The sequence below is a fragment of the Phoenix dactylifera genome, chromosome 8 (assembly GCF_009389715.1).
Source record: "Phoenix dactylifera cultivar Barhee BC4 chromosome 8, palm_55x_up_171113_PBpolish2nd_filt_p, whole genome shotgun sequence".
Taxonomy (NCBI): Eukaryota; Viridiplantae; Streptophyta; class Magnoliopsida; order Arecales; family Arecaceae; genus Phoenix; species Phoenix dactylifera.
In genome coordinates this window covers 15908176-15925330 of record NC_052399.1, presented here as the reverse complement: position 1 = coordinate 15925330, position 17155 = coordinate 15908176, and the positions used below count along the sequence as shown (strand labels likewise).

General features: G+C 38.2%; 1 protein-coding gene across 4 annotated transcripts; it reads left to right on the top strand.

Moving 5' to 3' along the window:
- The first annotated feature begins 4717 nt into the window (after window positions 1-4717).
- On the top strand, window positions 4718-16306 carry LOC103702481. 4 transcript variants are annotated; one of them, XM_008784927.4, is made up of 8 exons: window positions 4718-5099; window positions 7691-7831; window positions 8649-8741; window positions 8839-8965; window positions 9873-9979; window positions 11612-11692; window positions 15553-15638; window positions 15758-16306. In XM_008784927.4, the coding sequence occupies exons 1-8, from the start codon at window positions 4761-4763 to the stop codon at window positions 15972-15974; spliced, it is 1191 nt and encodes a 396-aa protein (XP_008783149.2). In that variant the 5' UTR covers window positions 4718-4760; the 3' UTR covers window positions 15975-16306. The 4 variants fall into 4 exon arrangements, with proteins under 4 accessions (XP_008783149.2, XP_008783148.2, XP_038984964.1 ...); XM_008784926.4 differs by having other exon boundaries at window positions 9873-9988; XM_039129036.1 differs by lacking the exons at window positions 15553-15638; window positions 15758-16306 and adding an exon at window positions 13893-15459 and having other exon boundaries at window positions 9873-9988.
- Window positions 16307-17155: the final 849 nt, after the last annotated feature.

Genomic DNA, 17155 nt, shown 5'->3' with positions numbered 1-17155 from the left:
ATGAAAAGATGCTTGGAAAGACGGTGTAGCTGGGTTGGGGTGATAAAACTGAGGGGTTGAGAGAAGAGGATAAAAATTCACTAGAAGTAATTTTTTTTTACTTTTATTTTTTAAAAAATAATAATTAATTAATTTTAAAAAATAGAAATTAGGTCATTACTTGTCATTCTCAAAACATACTAATGGGGACGAAATAGATCATCCTGCCCATAACAAAAGGGCCACCCAATTTCGGTCTAAGAGAAACTAACGCCAATCAGACGGAAACTCGGTCCGGCTCAGAACTAGCCTCACTTCGGACTCCGCCGAAAACTCTTTCGACCTCAGGGATATTCGCCGACTCGCTCCGACCAAGCTCGGGGCGCCTTTTACGTTCACTGACTCGTCCCGACTAAGCTCGGGGCGCCCTATACGATCGCCGACTTGTCCGACCAAGCTCGGGGCGCCTTTCTTATTCGCCGACGCGCCCCAGCTGAGCTCGAGGCACCCTCTATAATAAAACGCCTCGACGTTTGAGCTCGGGGCGTTCTGCCGAGCACACCTCAAAATTCGGAATGTTAGGCTAGCCTCAGCACTCGATAAGCCGACTTTGCTAAATGCATGATGCGACCTTTCGACGAGCTCGGCCTAACCAACGACCGCACCCATGTACGCGCCCATGCCCTCCTACATGGCCGTATATTGCGACGCCACCACGCCATGCTTTACTTGCTGGCCTACGACAGTCAAGGACAGCGCCATGTTACCCCAATCATACCCTACTACGACTATCAACGCTTTATCGTCGCCAAGAACGGACTACACTGCATGCCACCGGCAAATTATAGCTGCACGCCATCCTCTCATGATGAGGACGGGCCATACCACCGCTACCTGGACATCTCCACAAGGACTAGAAATAGCCCCATCAGGTAATGCCTAAGGGACTTTTGGCTTAACTAACTGAGCACCACCCTAACTTGATCGTTAGAGGGCCCTTACTGAAAACACCGGTGAGGCTTTGTGCAGGTACACCGTCAATCGCGGGAGGTGGCTCTCATCCTCTTCCTCTACTCTCCAGCAACTCCCTCGACTCCTCCGGCGTGGTCACCCTCGGGCCAAATTTGAACCACAACATTTAGCGCTAGAGGAAGGGCATGAGCCGTGATCATAAGGCTAAGGAGTCATGGAGCTCCGAATGCATTGAGCAGCTGGGTATCACCACCCGGCCGCTCCCTTCAAAATCCACCTCTTGCAGCACCTGCACCAGCAGACCAGGCCCCTTAGGTCCAGCCAGAGCAATTTGATCTGTTTCTTCAGTAGGTCCAGACACTGATCGCGGCCGTCCAAGGCCTGCAGTGAGGCGAGGTCCAATCTGCACCCTCTCTTCGCGGGTGTGAGTCCACGAGACGCCACCCGCGGCGTTGTTCTCCTGCAAGGCAACGCATGATGGACGAAAGGGAGCCCCGCCATCGTCGAAGCTCCTATCAAGCTCGGTCTCCAAGCCCAGAGAGCTCACCGCGCTGCTGCCACCCTAAGAGCCGGCACCGAAGCCTGATGTCCCGATCGCGGGAGCGACTTTCGGAGGCGGGGTTTGCCCCATGTCGGACCGCCTGTAGTATCGACCAAGAGCCGGAGAGGCTTCGTCGACCACAGGCTACGATACCCCCACTCAGGTTCAACACAAAAATTTGAAGAGTTAGAGCGACAGATCCAAATGCTCCGAGACCAAGCTCCTAAGTGCGACGTTGACGTCGACTTTATAGCCTTTGTTTTTGCCTTGCTAAGAACAAGTCAACCGAACCAGAGGAGTTCCCATCCTCTTCTATCAACGATACCAGGACACCATTAAGAATGAAATAATCCGAGTTTTCATAGCCTTACAAAACTCTGAAACTGACATTTTCAGGTTAAGCTACACTTTGATCACTCTTATCCCCAAAAAATCAAACAGTTCAGTAGTTCGAGACGATAGACCTATAAACTTGGAGAATGGCATTGTTAAAATCATATCTAAAGCCCTCTCTCTTCGACTGAGCACGGTAATCAACGCTCTAGTCTCCTCTTCATAGTCTACCCTTACAAAGAACAGATCTATAGTAGAAAGCTACATAACGGCCTCTGAAATTATCTCTTACTGTAAGAGAACAAGGGCCAAAGGCACTCTATGCAAGATTGACTTCGAAAAATCCTTCGACAGCATTTCATGGGATTTCCTCCTGCATCTTATGAAGGTAAGGAGCTTCGGATCAAAATGGATATCAACTCTACTGCACCACAAATTCCCCCCTCCTGAACAATGGGAAACTTGGGAAATGGTTTCAAAGTTGGAAGGGCCTTAAACAAGGTAATCCGCTCTCATCAATGCTTTTCATTTTGGTAGCTGGCATGCTAAACAGGATCACTGTTTAACATGGAGGAGTCGCATCACTGTTTTCTTGCGCATGGAGTCGCTATTCTTTCCTTGCGCATGGAGGAGTCGCATCACTGTTTGAAACTCTCATATGGAAGCTGTTTGAAACTTTCATATGGAAGCTAAAAATTCCTGAAAAAGCGAAGGTGTTCAACTGGCTGTGTTGCAATAACAAGATTCTAGCAATTGACAACTTGGCCAAAAAAGATATTATTAGTGGGCCAAACTCACGCCCACTGTCCAGCAATCAAGGAGAATCCGTCGAGAACTTAGAAGACGTGTGTGGGATATCATTTTGATCACGGTTAAACTCTCATGCAAGTGGATACTAGGTGAGGACTGCCACCTCCTCGAAGGGATTCGGCCATGATAATTGAATGGATCCAGGGTCAGGAGTGCTCAATCGAGAATCGGCCGTTGCTCCATGATATTCGCAGATTATTGGAGGAGTGCGACTCCCACCTGGCTACGCACGTCTACCAAGAGGCAAACAGTGCTGCAGAGTGAGTTGCTTTCTTTGCGGCTCAGCACTCTGGAGGTTTCCCCTGAGCGGACTGTGGATCTGTACCAATGTCCTTATACAGTATTTTATTTTTTGATTTTATTGGCCACATTCATATTCGTTGTGTGTGAGCCGCTGATGTACCAAAAAAAAAAATACAGTTAAACTCCCATAACTACCCAATGAATACCAAGGCATATAGAACGACTGGAGACTATAACACTCCCTAAGGAAAAAAAAAAAACTCCTGCCATGGATGCCCAGAATAACAGGGTGTTCTGGTTTGAAGCCTTTTCTGCCATGGAACCTGCGAAGAAAACAGCTCTACGCTGACTGGACCTCGGTAACTCAGGAAGAAATTAACATACACAACTCTAACCTCCCAGCTTAGTCACCTATCTCAACAATATAATGAAACTGGCTAAATGTTGGGTGATGATAAAGGGTAGATGTTGTGAATGCAAAAACAACATGGAGGGTTGAGAGAACAGGAAGTGGGAGAAACTCGCGGTTTCCTTTCACGTATCCTTCAAGACGTGATTTTGATTACCAAAGCACTGCAATCCCGTCCGATTTCGAGTTTTCTATGTGATTTTGGCCCTCGATTCATACAAAGCAGCGCGCCACTTCAAGGGGTGGGGACTTTTTTATTACAGCAACCCAGCAAATAAATGGCACCCTACGGACGGTAGCATGTCCACTTATGATAAGATGGACGTATAATCGTGGCACATGTACCTTATTTTTTTAATCAATATATAGCTTCAGTAGAGCTATCATAGAGCCTAGTATAGCATTTATAAAAAGTTATTTATTATTTATTAACTATATTTTTCAAATATTATAAAATTTTAATATATAAAATTTTAATATTTATTTGATAAATAAATTAAAAAATATTTTTGTATAGCATAATAAAATATAATATATATTAATACATAAATATATAATATAATATAATATTATTGTAATATAATATAATATTACTATAATATAATAATATAATTTGCGTATACAATAGCATCATAATATAACATAATTTGATATTTTATAACATAAAATATGATATAATGTAATATAATACTATATTTTATAGTATAATACAATAATAAAGATATAAAATATTATAATTATTATCATTATATATTAATATTTTTAGAAAATTAATTTTTATAATTATAATATTTTTTAATGGGTAAATTATAAATCAAAACAACTTTTCCACACATACTAAAAGCACAAGCTTCTTCCAAAAAGCTGTTTTAGCTTCCTAGCAAATCTAAAATAACTTTTCGTTTTTTTTACTAAACATTCTTATTTCATCCAAAAATACTTTGGGAGGGTTAGAAAGTGCTTTGTGGCTCACCAAAAGCTCTGCTAAATGGGACCTAATTCTCTTTTCATGAAGGGAGACTTTCTTTCTTTGCAGTGCATTTTTCAAAAATAACTCCAACCGAATTGAACTCTTGCCCAACTAAAAAGTCGTGACATGGCACTAAAATTTTACTTCAATGTAAGTGTAAGAAAGATCTGAGAAATTAAAAAAGGTCCAAAAATATAGGATGAAAAAAAAATAAAGAGAACTCCAATGGCAAAGTCGCATTCAAAACTTTCATTATCACAGTCCAAACAATCACATGAAATATACAATTTATATATGTGTGTATATATATATATATATAACATGGATGCTGGATATATTAGAATAGCACAAATTATGCATGATAAATCATTTAGGAGTCGCTGAAAAAAAATAAAGAGGGTTTTTGCTAATATTTATAAGAGGAACGAAAATGTTTGTCATGGACATTGTATTCCAAGAAAGCAATTCCGAGGGCCCAAACCGTCCCCAATTGCATTCCAAGAATGCCCCCCACGCACCCCCCCTCTCTCCAATTTCTCAATTTAACAATGCCAATCCACGTCCGTCCTGCCTGCGCCGTGCCGGCGACTCGATGCTTCTTGGCTTCCTCCCCTCCCACCATGCCCGCCAAGAAGACTTGGGTGGCCTCGCGCGCCAGCACCGCTCGCGAGTCCTCCTCTGTGGCGGAGTGGGCCAAGGGAGTGAGCCTTGAGGAATGGCAGGGCTGGGGCACCTCCTCCTCCGTCCCCGCCATGGTGGCGGAAATCATCCGGGGCTTCAGGGCCTTGGAGCAAGAGACCAACAGCAGCATGAGCTTCGGCGGTCTTGGAGGGAAGCTCCAGGTGATTACGCCGCTCTCCTCCCCTCTTTTCCTATTCCTTGTTCTGTTAGTTTTGCTGAGTAAGTTTAAAGAACCAATCTTTCTCTTGATTTTTTTCGGATTGATGGAAACGGGTCAAATTTTCTTGATTCAAGTCATTTTATCAGAGAGTGGGTATTGTATGAAACACCGATCCTAATCTTTTATTTGTTATTTTTCGCTAAATAAGGTGAAAATCCATTTATTTCTGATTTCTTTTCGGATTAATTGAAACATATTGTGGGTTGTTTTCTTGACAGTCGGTTTATCAGAGAGAATTAGTTAACGGGCATTAGATGAGGAGAACTGGTAGCGGTCTCCATCTCCTCTGTTCCTATTCTTGTGTGCGTTCTTTTCACTAAACAAGTTTTAAAATCCAATCTTCATGTTATTCCTTTAAAAAAAAAATTCTTGTGGGATTAAGTGAAACTTATGATGTGATATTTTCTTGCCTTAGTGTTCTATCAGAGAGAATTAGTTAATGGGTTTTGCACGCAATAGAGATGACCGGTAGCAGTTTGAGTTCCTGGCATGATCCATCTCCTTTCCGACACTTTATTGCATGTCTTTTTATTTGATTTGATTTTATTTTATTTTATTCGTTTTGATAAATAAGTTTCAAGAACCTTTTTTCATTTAATTCAGAGGATTTGTTGATCTTGCCCTGATTAACTGAGACTTATTGTGGGGTCATTTTCTTGAATTATGTTGTCCTATAAGAGAGATTTAGTTAATGGGTATTGTATGAAATAGATAGAATGGTAGCAATTTGAGTTCTTGGTATTGCCCAGAAACAAAGTGATTGTAATTAGAGTTTCTTTTGGAATTGCCTTCTTTTCGTTCCATTCAAAAAACAAAAAAAAGAGAAAATTGTTTTCTTTTTGTCTCTTTGTGCTTGCATGGTTGGTAGACATCAGTTTGCCAGTTGGTCGACAGATATATGTTCACATGTTGCTTGATCACTGCATGCTGCCCAGAATTCTCAGTAGTTTTAGGTTTGATCAGGAGAAGTTATCTAAGTTCTTATAATTAAAAGGGGAAAAAAAGGAAAAATTAAGGAGTAAAATGAAAACCATTATCTAGTGTTTTCTTTTTTTTTTTCAAAAGAAAGTTGCTTCCAAACACTGCCTTTGCCGCTTCCAAGCCTGGATGAGAAAGGTGGAGGGTTGATGATAGGTTGATAGCCCTTATGACATACTATGCATTTGTGGATAACATGGTATTGATTGATTAAATACTAAATTGCAGTTATGGAGAAAAACTTTATAAAGGCTTAAAAGTTAGTAAAACAAAACAAAGATATTGGAATGCAAATTTAATAAGAATGGAAATGAAGATGTCAATTAGGATTGATGGACAAAAGATACCATAGAGTGATCGATTTCGTTATTTAGGATCTTGTTATATAAAATAATGGAAAGATGATGAAGATATATATAATAGAATTAGAGCTGCTTGGATGAAGTGGTGAGGTGTATCTGGAATATTATGATAAGCACATACTTTGAAGACTTAAGGAAAAATTTTATAGAACGAAGAACGATAGTAAAACTTGCAATGTTATATGGTCATAAGTGCTGAGCAATAAAGGAATACATGAAAAGAAGTTAAGTATGGCAGAAATGAGAATGCTAAGATGGATGGTAAAACTAGGAAGGATGGATTAAAAAATGAATATATTAAAGGACTTGCGAGATTTGCATAAACTAAGGATAAAATGACAAAAAATCAATGGAGATGGTATGGACATATACAACGAAGATCTGAGGAGGCTCCCATAAGAAGAGGTACTTTAATTTGTGTTGAAGGTTGGAAGAAAAGTAGAGGAAGATCTAAATTAATATTGATGGAGGCTGCGAGGAAGGATGTAAAGCAACTTGGAAAAATATCAGAGGTGGCCCTAGATAGGAATTTCTGGTAAATGAGGATACATAAAGCCAACCCTAAATAGTTGGGAAAAGGCTGGATGTTATGATTATAATTATGAGATGGCTGCTTCTAGCTTTTCATTTTCTTGCAATGGTAACTGTTGCTTTTGGAGTCATGCCATCATTAGTGAGCAGTTGTTTATGTTTACAGTTATCAATGTAGATGGTGTTGTTTTATGTGTTATAGACAAAAACTTTTGTGATGCTTAAGTTCCTGCTTATTAGGTATCTAGGTTGCTTCGTGCTACTTACATATAATTCTTTTAGTATTGGTATAGGGGCACCTACTGCACATCTGTATTAATGGAAATTGGTTCTTCAACCTATTTAGTGGTGTACGTTTTGATTAAATATCTGTTGTAATTACATTGAATCTGTTCGGCACATTGGTTACTTTTGTTTTTAAATTGGATGATTCCTTCGGAACCTCATACTCCATGTTATATTTGAAGAAAATGATCCTTTATGACTTTAAGTGGAAATTTATCGGATACTAGATTACTTTGCAATATGTATTAGTTATGCTTAGACATCATTCTGTTATCTGCTAATTAATGGCAGTCAATTTGATGTTACACACTTGTTCAAATTAGTGTGATTTAGAGCTACAAATTGTTGCATTTCTTTTTTGTGTTGGCTTTTGTAGGGCAGTTTCAAGGTTCAGGAGGATATAAAACATAGAGCACTCTATAACTCTCTTAGGGATTCTGAAAAGAAGCTCCAATTCTTTTCTGCTAGACAAATAGCCTGTCGTTTGCTTGGAAGTAGAGGATACCTTTGCCAGAAGGTATGGTTGCATGCAATTTTTTTTTCTTCATTGCAGAATTTGTATTGTTAGTTTGTTACGGTCTTGACAATTTACTTTTTTGTCTGTCTTTCCTCACAAATTTAATGTACTAGCTTACCCATGTTTACTTTGATGTTTTCCTGCTTGACATTAATAAGTACATTGCCTTACAGTTTGGGCCCTGATGGCAGGGCTGGAAAGAACCGAGCTGTTCATGAGCAGCTCGGGCAAGCCTCTCTAATAGGACTTTTTCTGTAGCCAACTGGACATATGGATCACATTATCCTGAGTATTTGCAAGTAGTGTTAAAAAAACTGTCTTATGAGTTTGACAGTCATTTTTTTTTAATATGTATTAATGAGGTACTAAAAGTTATCCATTGCATCTTAATGTGCGAATATAGTTTTATTGACTAATTGAAATAAAATCCTTTTTTTTAACTAATATCAGGTAGTACCTTTATTATGTTCTATAAGAGAACTTTGTTCCCCTTTGGGTTCCACTTCATTATTTGCAAATTATTTATTACTGGATCTCAACTTAATATCAGCTAGGGAATTCTAATTTAAATCTGTAACTGAGGGCAGTTGCCAGTTATGAAGGGCCTAGTCAATAAATTGTCTCAATTCATATACTTCAACTATATCTAACTATGCCTTGTACACGATATAATAAGATTTTTCTGTCTTCTTTGTCATCTTTTGCAATTTGGCCATGTGTTTGTCTTTAGGTAAGATTTTTTTTCTTCTGCTTGTATTGTTTGAGAAGGTGTTTTGTGGTTCTGAAGCTTTATTGCTTGCTAATCATCATATTGCAGTGTTGGCTTCCCATGGAAGATTGCATGTGTTCGAAACTTGTTCCGTGCTCTTTGTGGTGTGGTATAAAGTTTTGGCTCTATATGCATCCAAAGGTCTGTCTCTTATTACCTGTTACCTGCATTGGTTTCTAATATATCCTTTCATTTTCCTTATGGGAATATCATCCTATATATGCCCTCATTCTTGCAGGACTTTTTACGCCAAAATAACACTGGAAAGTTGTTGTGGCAAACATTTGGAAGTCAAGCTGCAACTCTGTGCCTTTTTGGCATCCATGAACATGAAGAAATCATGTGGGATGCATTCAGGCATTCAGGTATTCAGGTTTGCACATGCATTTGCATCTATCAATTTTGAAATGTATGAATTCCTGATGGACAAGAACCAGTTGTGAAGGTGGTAGAAATCTGAACTAGTTAGGTGTTTCATGGCTAGTAGCAATTTAACAATTAAATAGTTGCATTCTGGTGATATCTGCAACCTGACTCTTCATGTTGATCTTCCAGTCCATAGACTCTTGACTCTTCATGTTGATCTTCCCGTCCATAGACTCTTTATTAACACAATCTGTGTAGAAAATTAATGTATACAATCTTTTAGCGGTATTTACGATGCAGTGCGTGAATAGTTGAAATCATTTTTTTCTTCATTTTGTTCAACTTCGAAAAGCTGCATTTAACAGATCATGCAGAACTCTTCACGCTGACCTTTATGCATCTAGTTCTCAATATTGCATAAAAGGTAAAATGCCTTTTATAAGTTGGAGGACCATTATGAAAATATGTGGCTTGATATAATAGACTTATAGACCTAATATTTCTCATAGCATTGTTACTTGAGTGGTTTATATAATTCAAGCTAACAATGAATATGACTTTGTGGAAGCTTCATTCAGTAATGCACCTACCTATCTGAATGCATTAGACATGTCTTTTTTTTTCTTTTCTTTTTTTCTCCTTTTGAAATGCTACATTCCTTAGTGCATTTTATAAGTTACCCATATTTGTAAGTTTTATCGGTATCTAAGTGGATAAAGTTTATTTTATTTTACATTCATGTTCAAATGCCCATTGTAGCAACTTTATGAACTAACGATTATCAGGATAATTAGAATGACTATGAGTTCATCATTTGCAGTTGCTTCCCAATCTTGTGTAGTTTATTTATGCTTTTTTAAAAGCTGTTATGGCCTCAGACCAATATGAAATTTCCTTCTGTTTCAGGAAAAAACATGGTGTGGTTTCTCTATCCCAATAAGAGTTTATCTCCCAAGTCAGCTCAGGATATCTTCTTTGAAGGGCCATCTACAGGCCTGAAAGATCAAAAAGTGGTATTTTCCGTATGTTGTCCTTGTTGAAGGTCCTATCATATGTTCAATTTTGTGAATTTATATGTAAAAATTGTTTACGAGCATAGGCATCGCTATTCTTCTACTTTCATGCAACTCCATGTTAACAAATATTCTTATGCCAGAAAAGCTATGAATAGTTAATCTATATATTTATAGATGACACATTGTTATTGCAACAAAATTATTGGATATGACTTAATCATGTCTTTCTAGAAAGAATCAGGAACAAGGTTAGTTGAGCTGGTATCGGAGGTTGTATCGGCTGGCGATTGGTTTGGTACTGTATGGGTGTGCCGAAAATAGGAAAAGGGAGGGGGAGAGGGAGAAAGAGAGAGGAAGAAAAAGGAGAGAGGGAGAGAGGGAGAGGGAGGAGAGAGAAGAAGAGAGAGGGAGGGAGGGGGAGAGAGAGGGGATGTGCTGGCATCTGGGGAGGAGGGCCACCATGGAGGAGGGAGAGAGAGTGAAGAGAGAGGAGAGAGAAGAGAGAGAAACCCTAACCAAGAGGGAGGGAGGGAGGGGAGGGGAGGGGAGGGGGAGAGAGGAGGAGACGGTGACACTTACTTGGGAGTGACAACGGCGGCCGATGAGGGCGAGATGAGCACGGAACCCTCGTGAGCAAGTGAATGAACGAAACTCAAGATTCGGGAGGGCTTTCGAAGCCGAATAGAGGCGCAACGGGGAGAGTTTTTATTATAAACCAGGGTCGAACCAAATAGAGGTGCAATTAGGAGGGTTTTTATTATAAACTAGAGCCAAACTAACCTGAGAGACCGACCCATCCTAGGCCGGCTTCATTATAGTTTGGTACGGGCTGAACCGCCCAGTTTGGGTTGGTTCGGCAATCCGTGATTAGGAAAATCATTGCCCAACATATTCTCATCTCCTGCCATTGCTAACAAAATGAAGCAGAATGAGACATAGCAGATTAACTGATTCCCCTGCTGTGGGCCCATGAAAGGGGAGTTGCACATATTCTCCAATCAGTTGTTTAGGGTTTTTTCTCTTAGTAAAGTTATCTAAATTGTGGATTCTAGTGAACTGGGATACATAAACTTTCATTTTTAACAACCCAAATCATCTAAACTCAGAATCTTGAAATTCTATTCCTTTTCAAGGGAAAAAAATGACACAATGGCAAAGTATTATTTTCTAATTAGAAGTGTCATGTGGCTTTGAAGAATATGATTTCAGTTTGTTCTTTAAGAGAACTTTTTATGATACAGCACAAAAAAAAAATATCATGATAAACTTGTACCTAGTGAAGAATTTTAAGGTCTAATTTTGTTGTGAACTGTTAAAATTAGGCAAGAGATATACATAGATAAAGTGATCTTAATTTTGTCACAGGCCTGAAGTCAATTTTTTTGGTATGCTAATAAACTGGACAAGTGTAAACTCCAGAAGAGGAAAGGTTGCACATTACTCTATATTCTGTAGTGACTACCGTCCATGTATGTGCCTTGCATGTTGGTATTCATTTTAATCGAAATTTGCTTGCTATGTGCAAGCATTGGAATGCCTGGAGTTGTTAATTTTCTGTGCCTTTATAAGGGATACTGCTCAACCATATTGTTTTGATTCTGTGATAAATTGTTAACCACATTTTTACAGGTTCTCGAGGAAAAGCCTTTAAACTTTGTTTTGATTGATGGTACGTGGAGCAATTCAGCTGCAATGTACAGACGTTTAAAGGTACATCCTGATCAAGATTTTTGTTTCTAAATCACCTTTATTATTATTTTTCTTAAAGGTTTTTCAGATGTGTAAAAACAATTATGCATAGCTTATGTTGGAAAGCTTTAAATTTTGTGATGTTAGAGTTGTTTGACTGTTACTTGGAATGAAGAGAAGCTACTGGACAATGGTATATGGAGCATCTAAGTGACACCGTATGGATAGTTTTTTTGCTATCAAGTCTCTAAAAATATTAGTTCAAAGTAAAGCTCACTATATGTCAAATAAATATTATGCTTAGCTAGCCAGCCTCTGACCAATGTTCATACTTGGTTTTTTTACCATTCTTGCCAATAAGTGGTCGGGTATATCCTTAAGTGTGCCATATTATTTGCATGGAACTTGCTCTTTTCGGGATTCTGAAAGAGGGAAGACCCTTTAATCACCTTTTATTTAGGGAAGGGCCCTGAGCATGTTTGATTCAGGATGATTTAGTGAAGTCCACATGTTGCCAAGATCATGCTCATGGGCATATTGTACTATTCTTTATCAGTAGCCAATATATAGAAATATGCATCATGAAATCACATGAACATAGAATCTGAGGATGCAGTCGTTGGATGACAATGGACACAATGCTGAATGTTGTGTTAGAGAACAGAACATGTGGTTACACTGAATCAGAAGTCTTATTGGATGCAATAGGTTTTAGTCCTGGAGAAGTATTATGTCTCTACAAGAAATCAACTGTGAAGCATGTTAATGCTTAACTATGAATCCATAAACTCAATCCTATCTGTTTGACAAATAGGCTTCAGATCCAGGCACAGATTCTGTACACCTGTGCATTGTCTTTCAACTCTGAAGCAGTGCCTTGTTCTGCATTTTCCTTTGCAATTTTCAACTGTCCTGGTCTGTGGGTTTTCTATATGAACAGTTCAGTTACTATTTGTCGAGTTTGAAATTTTTTATGATTAAAATCATTAACATTGTACTTGGTAGCCACAACTTTTAGTCATGTAGGATCTTTTTTTTTTTTTTGTACACTCATGTAGGATTCTCAAGAATATCTATGTGGATTGGATCAGCTAATGTAAATTCCCACATTTTTGTAGAACAGCATTCCAAGATGTTGGCTGAATATCTTCTTTGACAAACAGAAATACAGAATTGTTTCATTTTAATAGTCATAAATCAGTCTTTTAGTTCTTATGAAATTTGCTGGTGATACTTGTGTACATATGTGGATGTACTTTCTCTTGTAGTATGCATAATCCATTTGAGGGCCATAGCCCATTGTTATTGATGTTAGTCACCTTGCCACCAGTTAGTGGATTCTTTTGCATGGGTGCAGCCATTCAATGGACCAATTGTTGCTCCTCAAATTTTGTGTTATGCAAGCTGGGCTTGGCTTATTGGTCTCAACAGGAGATTTTGTAGACCTTTTGTGACGATCGACTAAGCTATCAACACTCCATTGGGTCAAACTGGTACCAGGAATTCTTTGCAATTAGCACCCAAATCATTATCAGCTACTGCAACCTCACCAGATTTTCAGCTAGAATTCATTGGCCTGTCTATGATTGAAGGATCTACTTGTCTATAGGAATTAAGTTTTGTCAAGTGATATCTAACTATTCACTATGACTAGATATTTTCCCTGTTCCATGGTTGTAGATAGTTGCCTTTGGCATTGTTCCATAAAGATGTTTGCTACTTGGAAGCAGTTCTTGGTTCAATGTGTAGTAAAAGGGTGTTTTATTTTTCTAAGAAATATTTCCTGTACTCCTATCTCTTGCTTTTGTGGCCTATCTTGAGAACCTTAGCCTTCTTCTGATACTGCCTTGTTATTAAGGTCTGTTCAGTTTGTACACCTCCATCATTCATATCTACTCTTGTCATCTTTAGGCATCTCGACTATATTATATCTTCCTCCTGAGAGCATCTTGTGCCATTCATCTATTGCATCACCTTAAACACCTTTCTCATCTCACCTAGATAGTCCTTCACTCCTCATTGCCTTGAACAAATGACTTGCTGTCTTATGATCAATTTGATTGGCTAGTAATTAAATTGTATTCTCTTAAGTTTCAGTATTTGCTTATAACCATGCATGCTGGGCCAGTACCAGCACTTGACATAGTTTGCAGTGCGCTGCTTAGTTCTTTTTTTCAATATTTTCAATTTATTTTTTTTAATTTCTTTTTATTTCGGGCAGGTGTAACATATGCTGGTGCACCAACCGGCATTGCCACCTGAAGCCTTGATTATGGTAAAACCTTTTGCCAAAGCATTGTGATTTGCCATTGTATTAGGAGGACATGATGAATGCATTCCTTGATGGTATCCTCTTTTAGGAGATCTACATATAGTCGTTGCTTGTTCGTCTGCGTTAACCTTGTAATTTTTGTTCCCTCTGTTGCGTTATCTATGCTCTCAACTGGGCACTTTTAGCATGTTTTGAGCTCTTTCAATTCTCTATTAATGCTCTTCTTGTCACCTTACAGTTTGTGCTTCATGTTGATGATATGATCATAGTTAATGATCGTGCCTCCACAATCTTCCTCTGTCATCCATAGCATCATTTTGTGATGAAAGACCCTGGCCCTCTTCATTGCATTGTAGTTCTTGTGCTTGTCTTGTCGATGGACTTGTTGCAACAAAGATGCACACCTTTTAATCAGATCAGTTGTGAATACTTGATTGTTACCTGTGTTTTTAATATTACTAATTGAGGATTGTCTAAAGCTTCTTTCCTGTCTTGCCTTCTAAACCTGCGTCGATTAGATCATGTTGTTAGCGCTACTTGCTCTGTTCAATTTGGCTTCATTTTTCACATTTCTAGATACCTCCACAAGAGTGTTATTTCTTCATTTTTCTTCTCTTCTGCCTGTATGCTTTAGCTTCAAGCTACTCCTGACATTGGCTGGCTGGTGGTTCTATTGATTAATGGTTCAGTATTTGGCTTTTGAGTCTTCCTAGAAAATTATACTGTCTGGAAATGTTAGAAATATAGTTCATTTCGACACTACTATTGAGGCCCAGTAGTGCCAGAGAGATTTTTTTCTGGTTCCACTGCTTTTTCTCCTACCAGACATGTTGCATTTATAACTCTTATTTGTTATGACAAGAGTATTTGTGATTAAGATTGCTAATGGTTTTATTATTTACAAGGGGACAAAGCATATTAAGATCAATCACCACTTTGATACTTCCGTCCTACCATTTCTCTGACTTCCTCATTCTAGTTCCTCAAGTGGCTCGTGGACTTCCTAGAACTTTGTTTTCAGTTATAATGGACAATTTTTTTATGACTGATCCAGTTTGGCTGTTTCTCCCCCTTTGTTCTTTTGTAGGGTGGGGTGGCCAATTTTTGTCCATACCAGGCTATTGCTTCTGCTATTGGATTCTATTTTATGTCCACATACTTCTGGTGCTCGTGGTGCTTCTAGGAATCTTTTTTATGACAATCACTGATCTGGTTTAGCGATTGTGTATTCAACAGTAGACAAATTATTGAATTAGTAAATGGGAAGAGCCCTTTTTTTCCAACTATGACCACCTCATGGATAGTGTCTCCTGCTGACTTGTGGGTGATGGACGAATAGCTGGTCATTTAAGTCACAATTTGTGGATCGCATAATTTTACTAAAAATTTTGCTTGTCTGCAAGCATTTAATCAAAAGCTTACTTTTGATAAGAACTGGACCAACAAGAATGTAGCAGGGCTATTAGTTGATTGTCGTATGGACATAAACTCTATGATATTTTTGTGTGTGTGTGTGGGGGGGGGGGGGGGGGGAAGGTGTGAATGGGAGGAACTGCTTGCATAGCTTCATTGAACTTATTTCTATAGAAACTAAGTGGTTTGTTTGCAGGACCGATGGATATCATTATGGGAAGATGAAGATCCACCTTGTATTTCTCTATCAACCCTGGGTGCTTCCGCGATGCATAAGCTACGGTGAGGAGCGCACCATTTATTCTTCTTACTCCGTACAATTATTCTTCAGCATTCATGTTCTCTTACTATCTTAATCAATTTATCTTCTGATCGATCCTTTTTGAAACCCATAAAAACAGGCCCCAACCATCGTGGGATCATACCTGTACAGCAGCAGCTGCTGCTGGTCTTCTCTCAGAACTGCACCTACGTCCTGAGCTCAGTGTGTATGGATTGGATAAACAGGCTGAGGCAGTGGAGAATGCCTTGGATGTCTTGCTTGATGCGCTCACAACTCGGCGCCTCAGAATGGGGAGGTCAATCACGCGAAAAGAGAGGCACAACAATTGCATCTAATCAAATCGGCAATATACGTGTTCATGAGACTATTCAAGCAACCGAGCTGGTCTTGTCCATCATTTTGTAACTTGTACGCTTGGGAATTGTACCCATCGATTCTAACCACCATCCTTAGGGTAAGAAGGAAAAATGACTGATTTTTGTGCGGCATAATAGTTGGAAACACCTCAATTTTGTTAGTATGGATACTGATACTCGGCTGATTCGGCCAGCTCGCTGCAGCTCTAATTGTCAGTTGTTGTGAGTACTTCCCTTGTTTTATTTCAGATAGTTTTTAGGATTTTTTACATACATATCCTCGTAATATTGAAATTTGCATGAATATTTTTTCAAAATTGCTATTTATATGTATATCCTTATAAAATACTTCTTGTGTGTATATCCTTCTTATTTCTTTTCTTTTGCAATATAGATATTCCATCTAATATTATTAAGATGCTAGCGGTTTAAAATTAAAATGACTGAAATATTCTTAATGAATAAATATGCAAAAATAAATATTTATAGGGGTATACATATAAATAGTAATTTTGTAGAGGTATTTATGAAATTTTATATATTCACGAGGGTATATATGTGAAAAAGTTCTTAGATTTTTGCGTAAATATCTTTCTAAATATTGAAATTTGCATGAATATTTTTTTAAATTAATATTTGTGTGCATGGTCTTACAAAACACTATTTATGTATGAATATTTTTGACATAATTCAGTTGACGCATTTAGCCAATTATATTTATTTAAACTAAAATGAATTAAAATTATAAAATTATTTTTTTATTTCTGAAGCAGGTAACAGATTAATGAGTCTCGCTGGAACTAACATCATCCCTCGATCCCTTTCTTTTACTTTTCTATCTAAAATCAAAACCGTTTTCTCGACTTTCTTCTCCACTGTAGGCATTCCTCTCTCCCTTCTTCCTTCATTATATCCTTTTTTATATGATGATGGTCAGATTCTACCTTTAGCTTTATGGATTATTTAAAAAAATATTATAAAAGATTTGCGGTATTTATTTTTTAGTATATGAGATTTGTAATATTTATCTTTTAAGACTGAAAAAAAATTTATGTATAAGTTCGTAGCTGATTTAAAATTGCTGCGACAAGATGAATCTTATATACTAGATCTTTTCTTTTTTTAAGAAATCGAAGCTCTAAAGAAAAATGGCTCAAGAT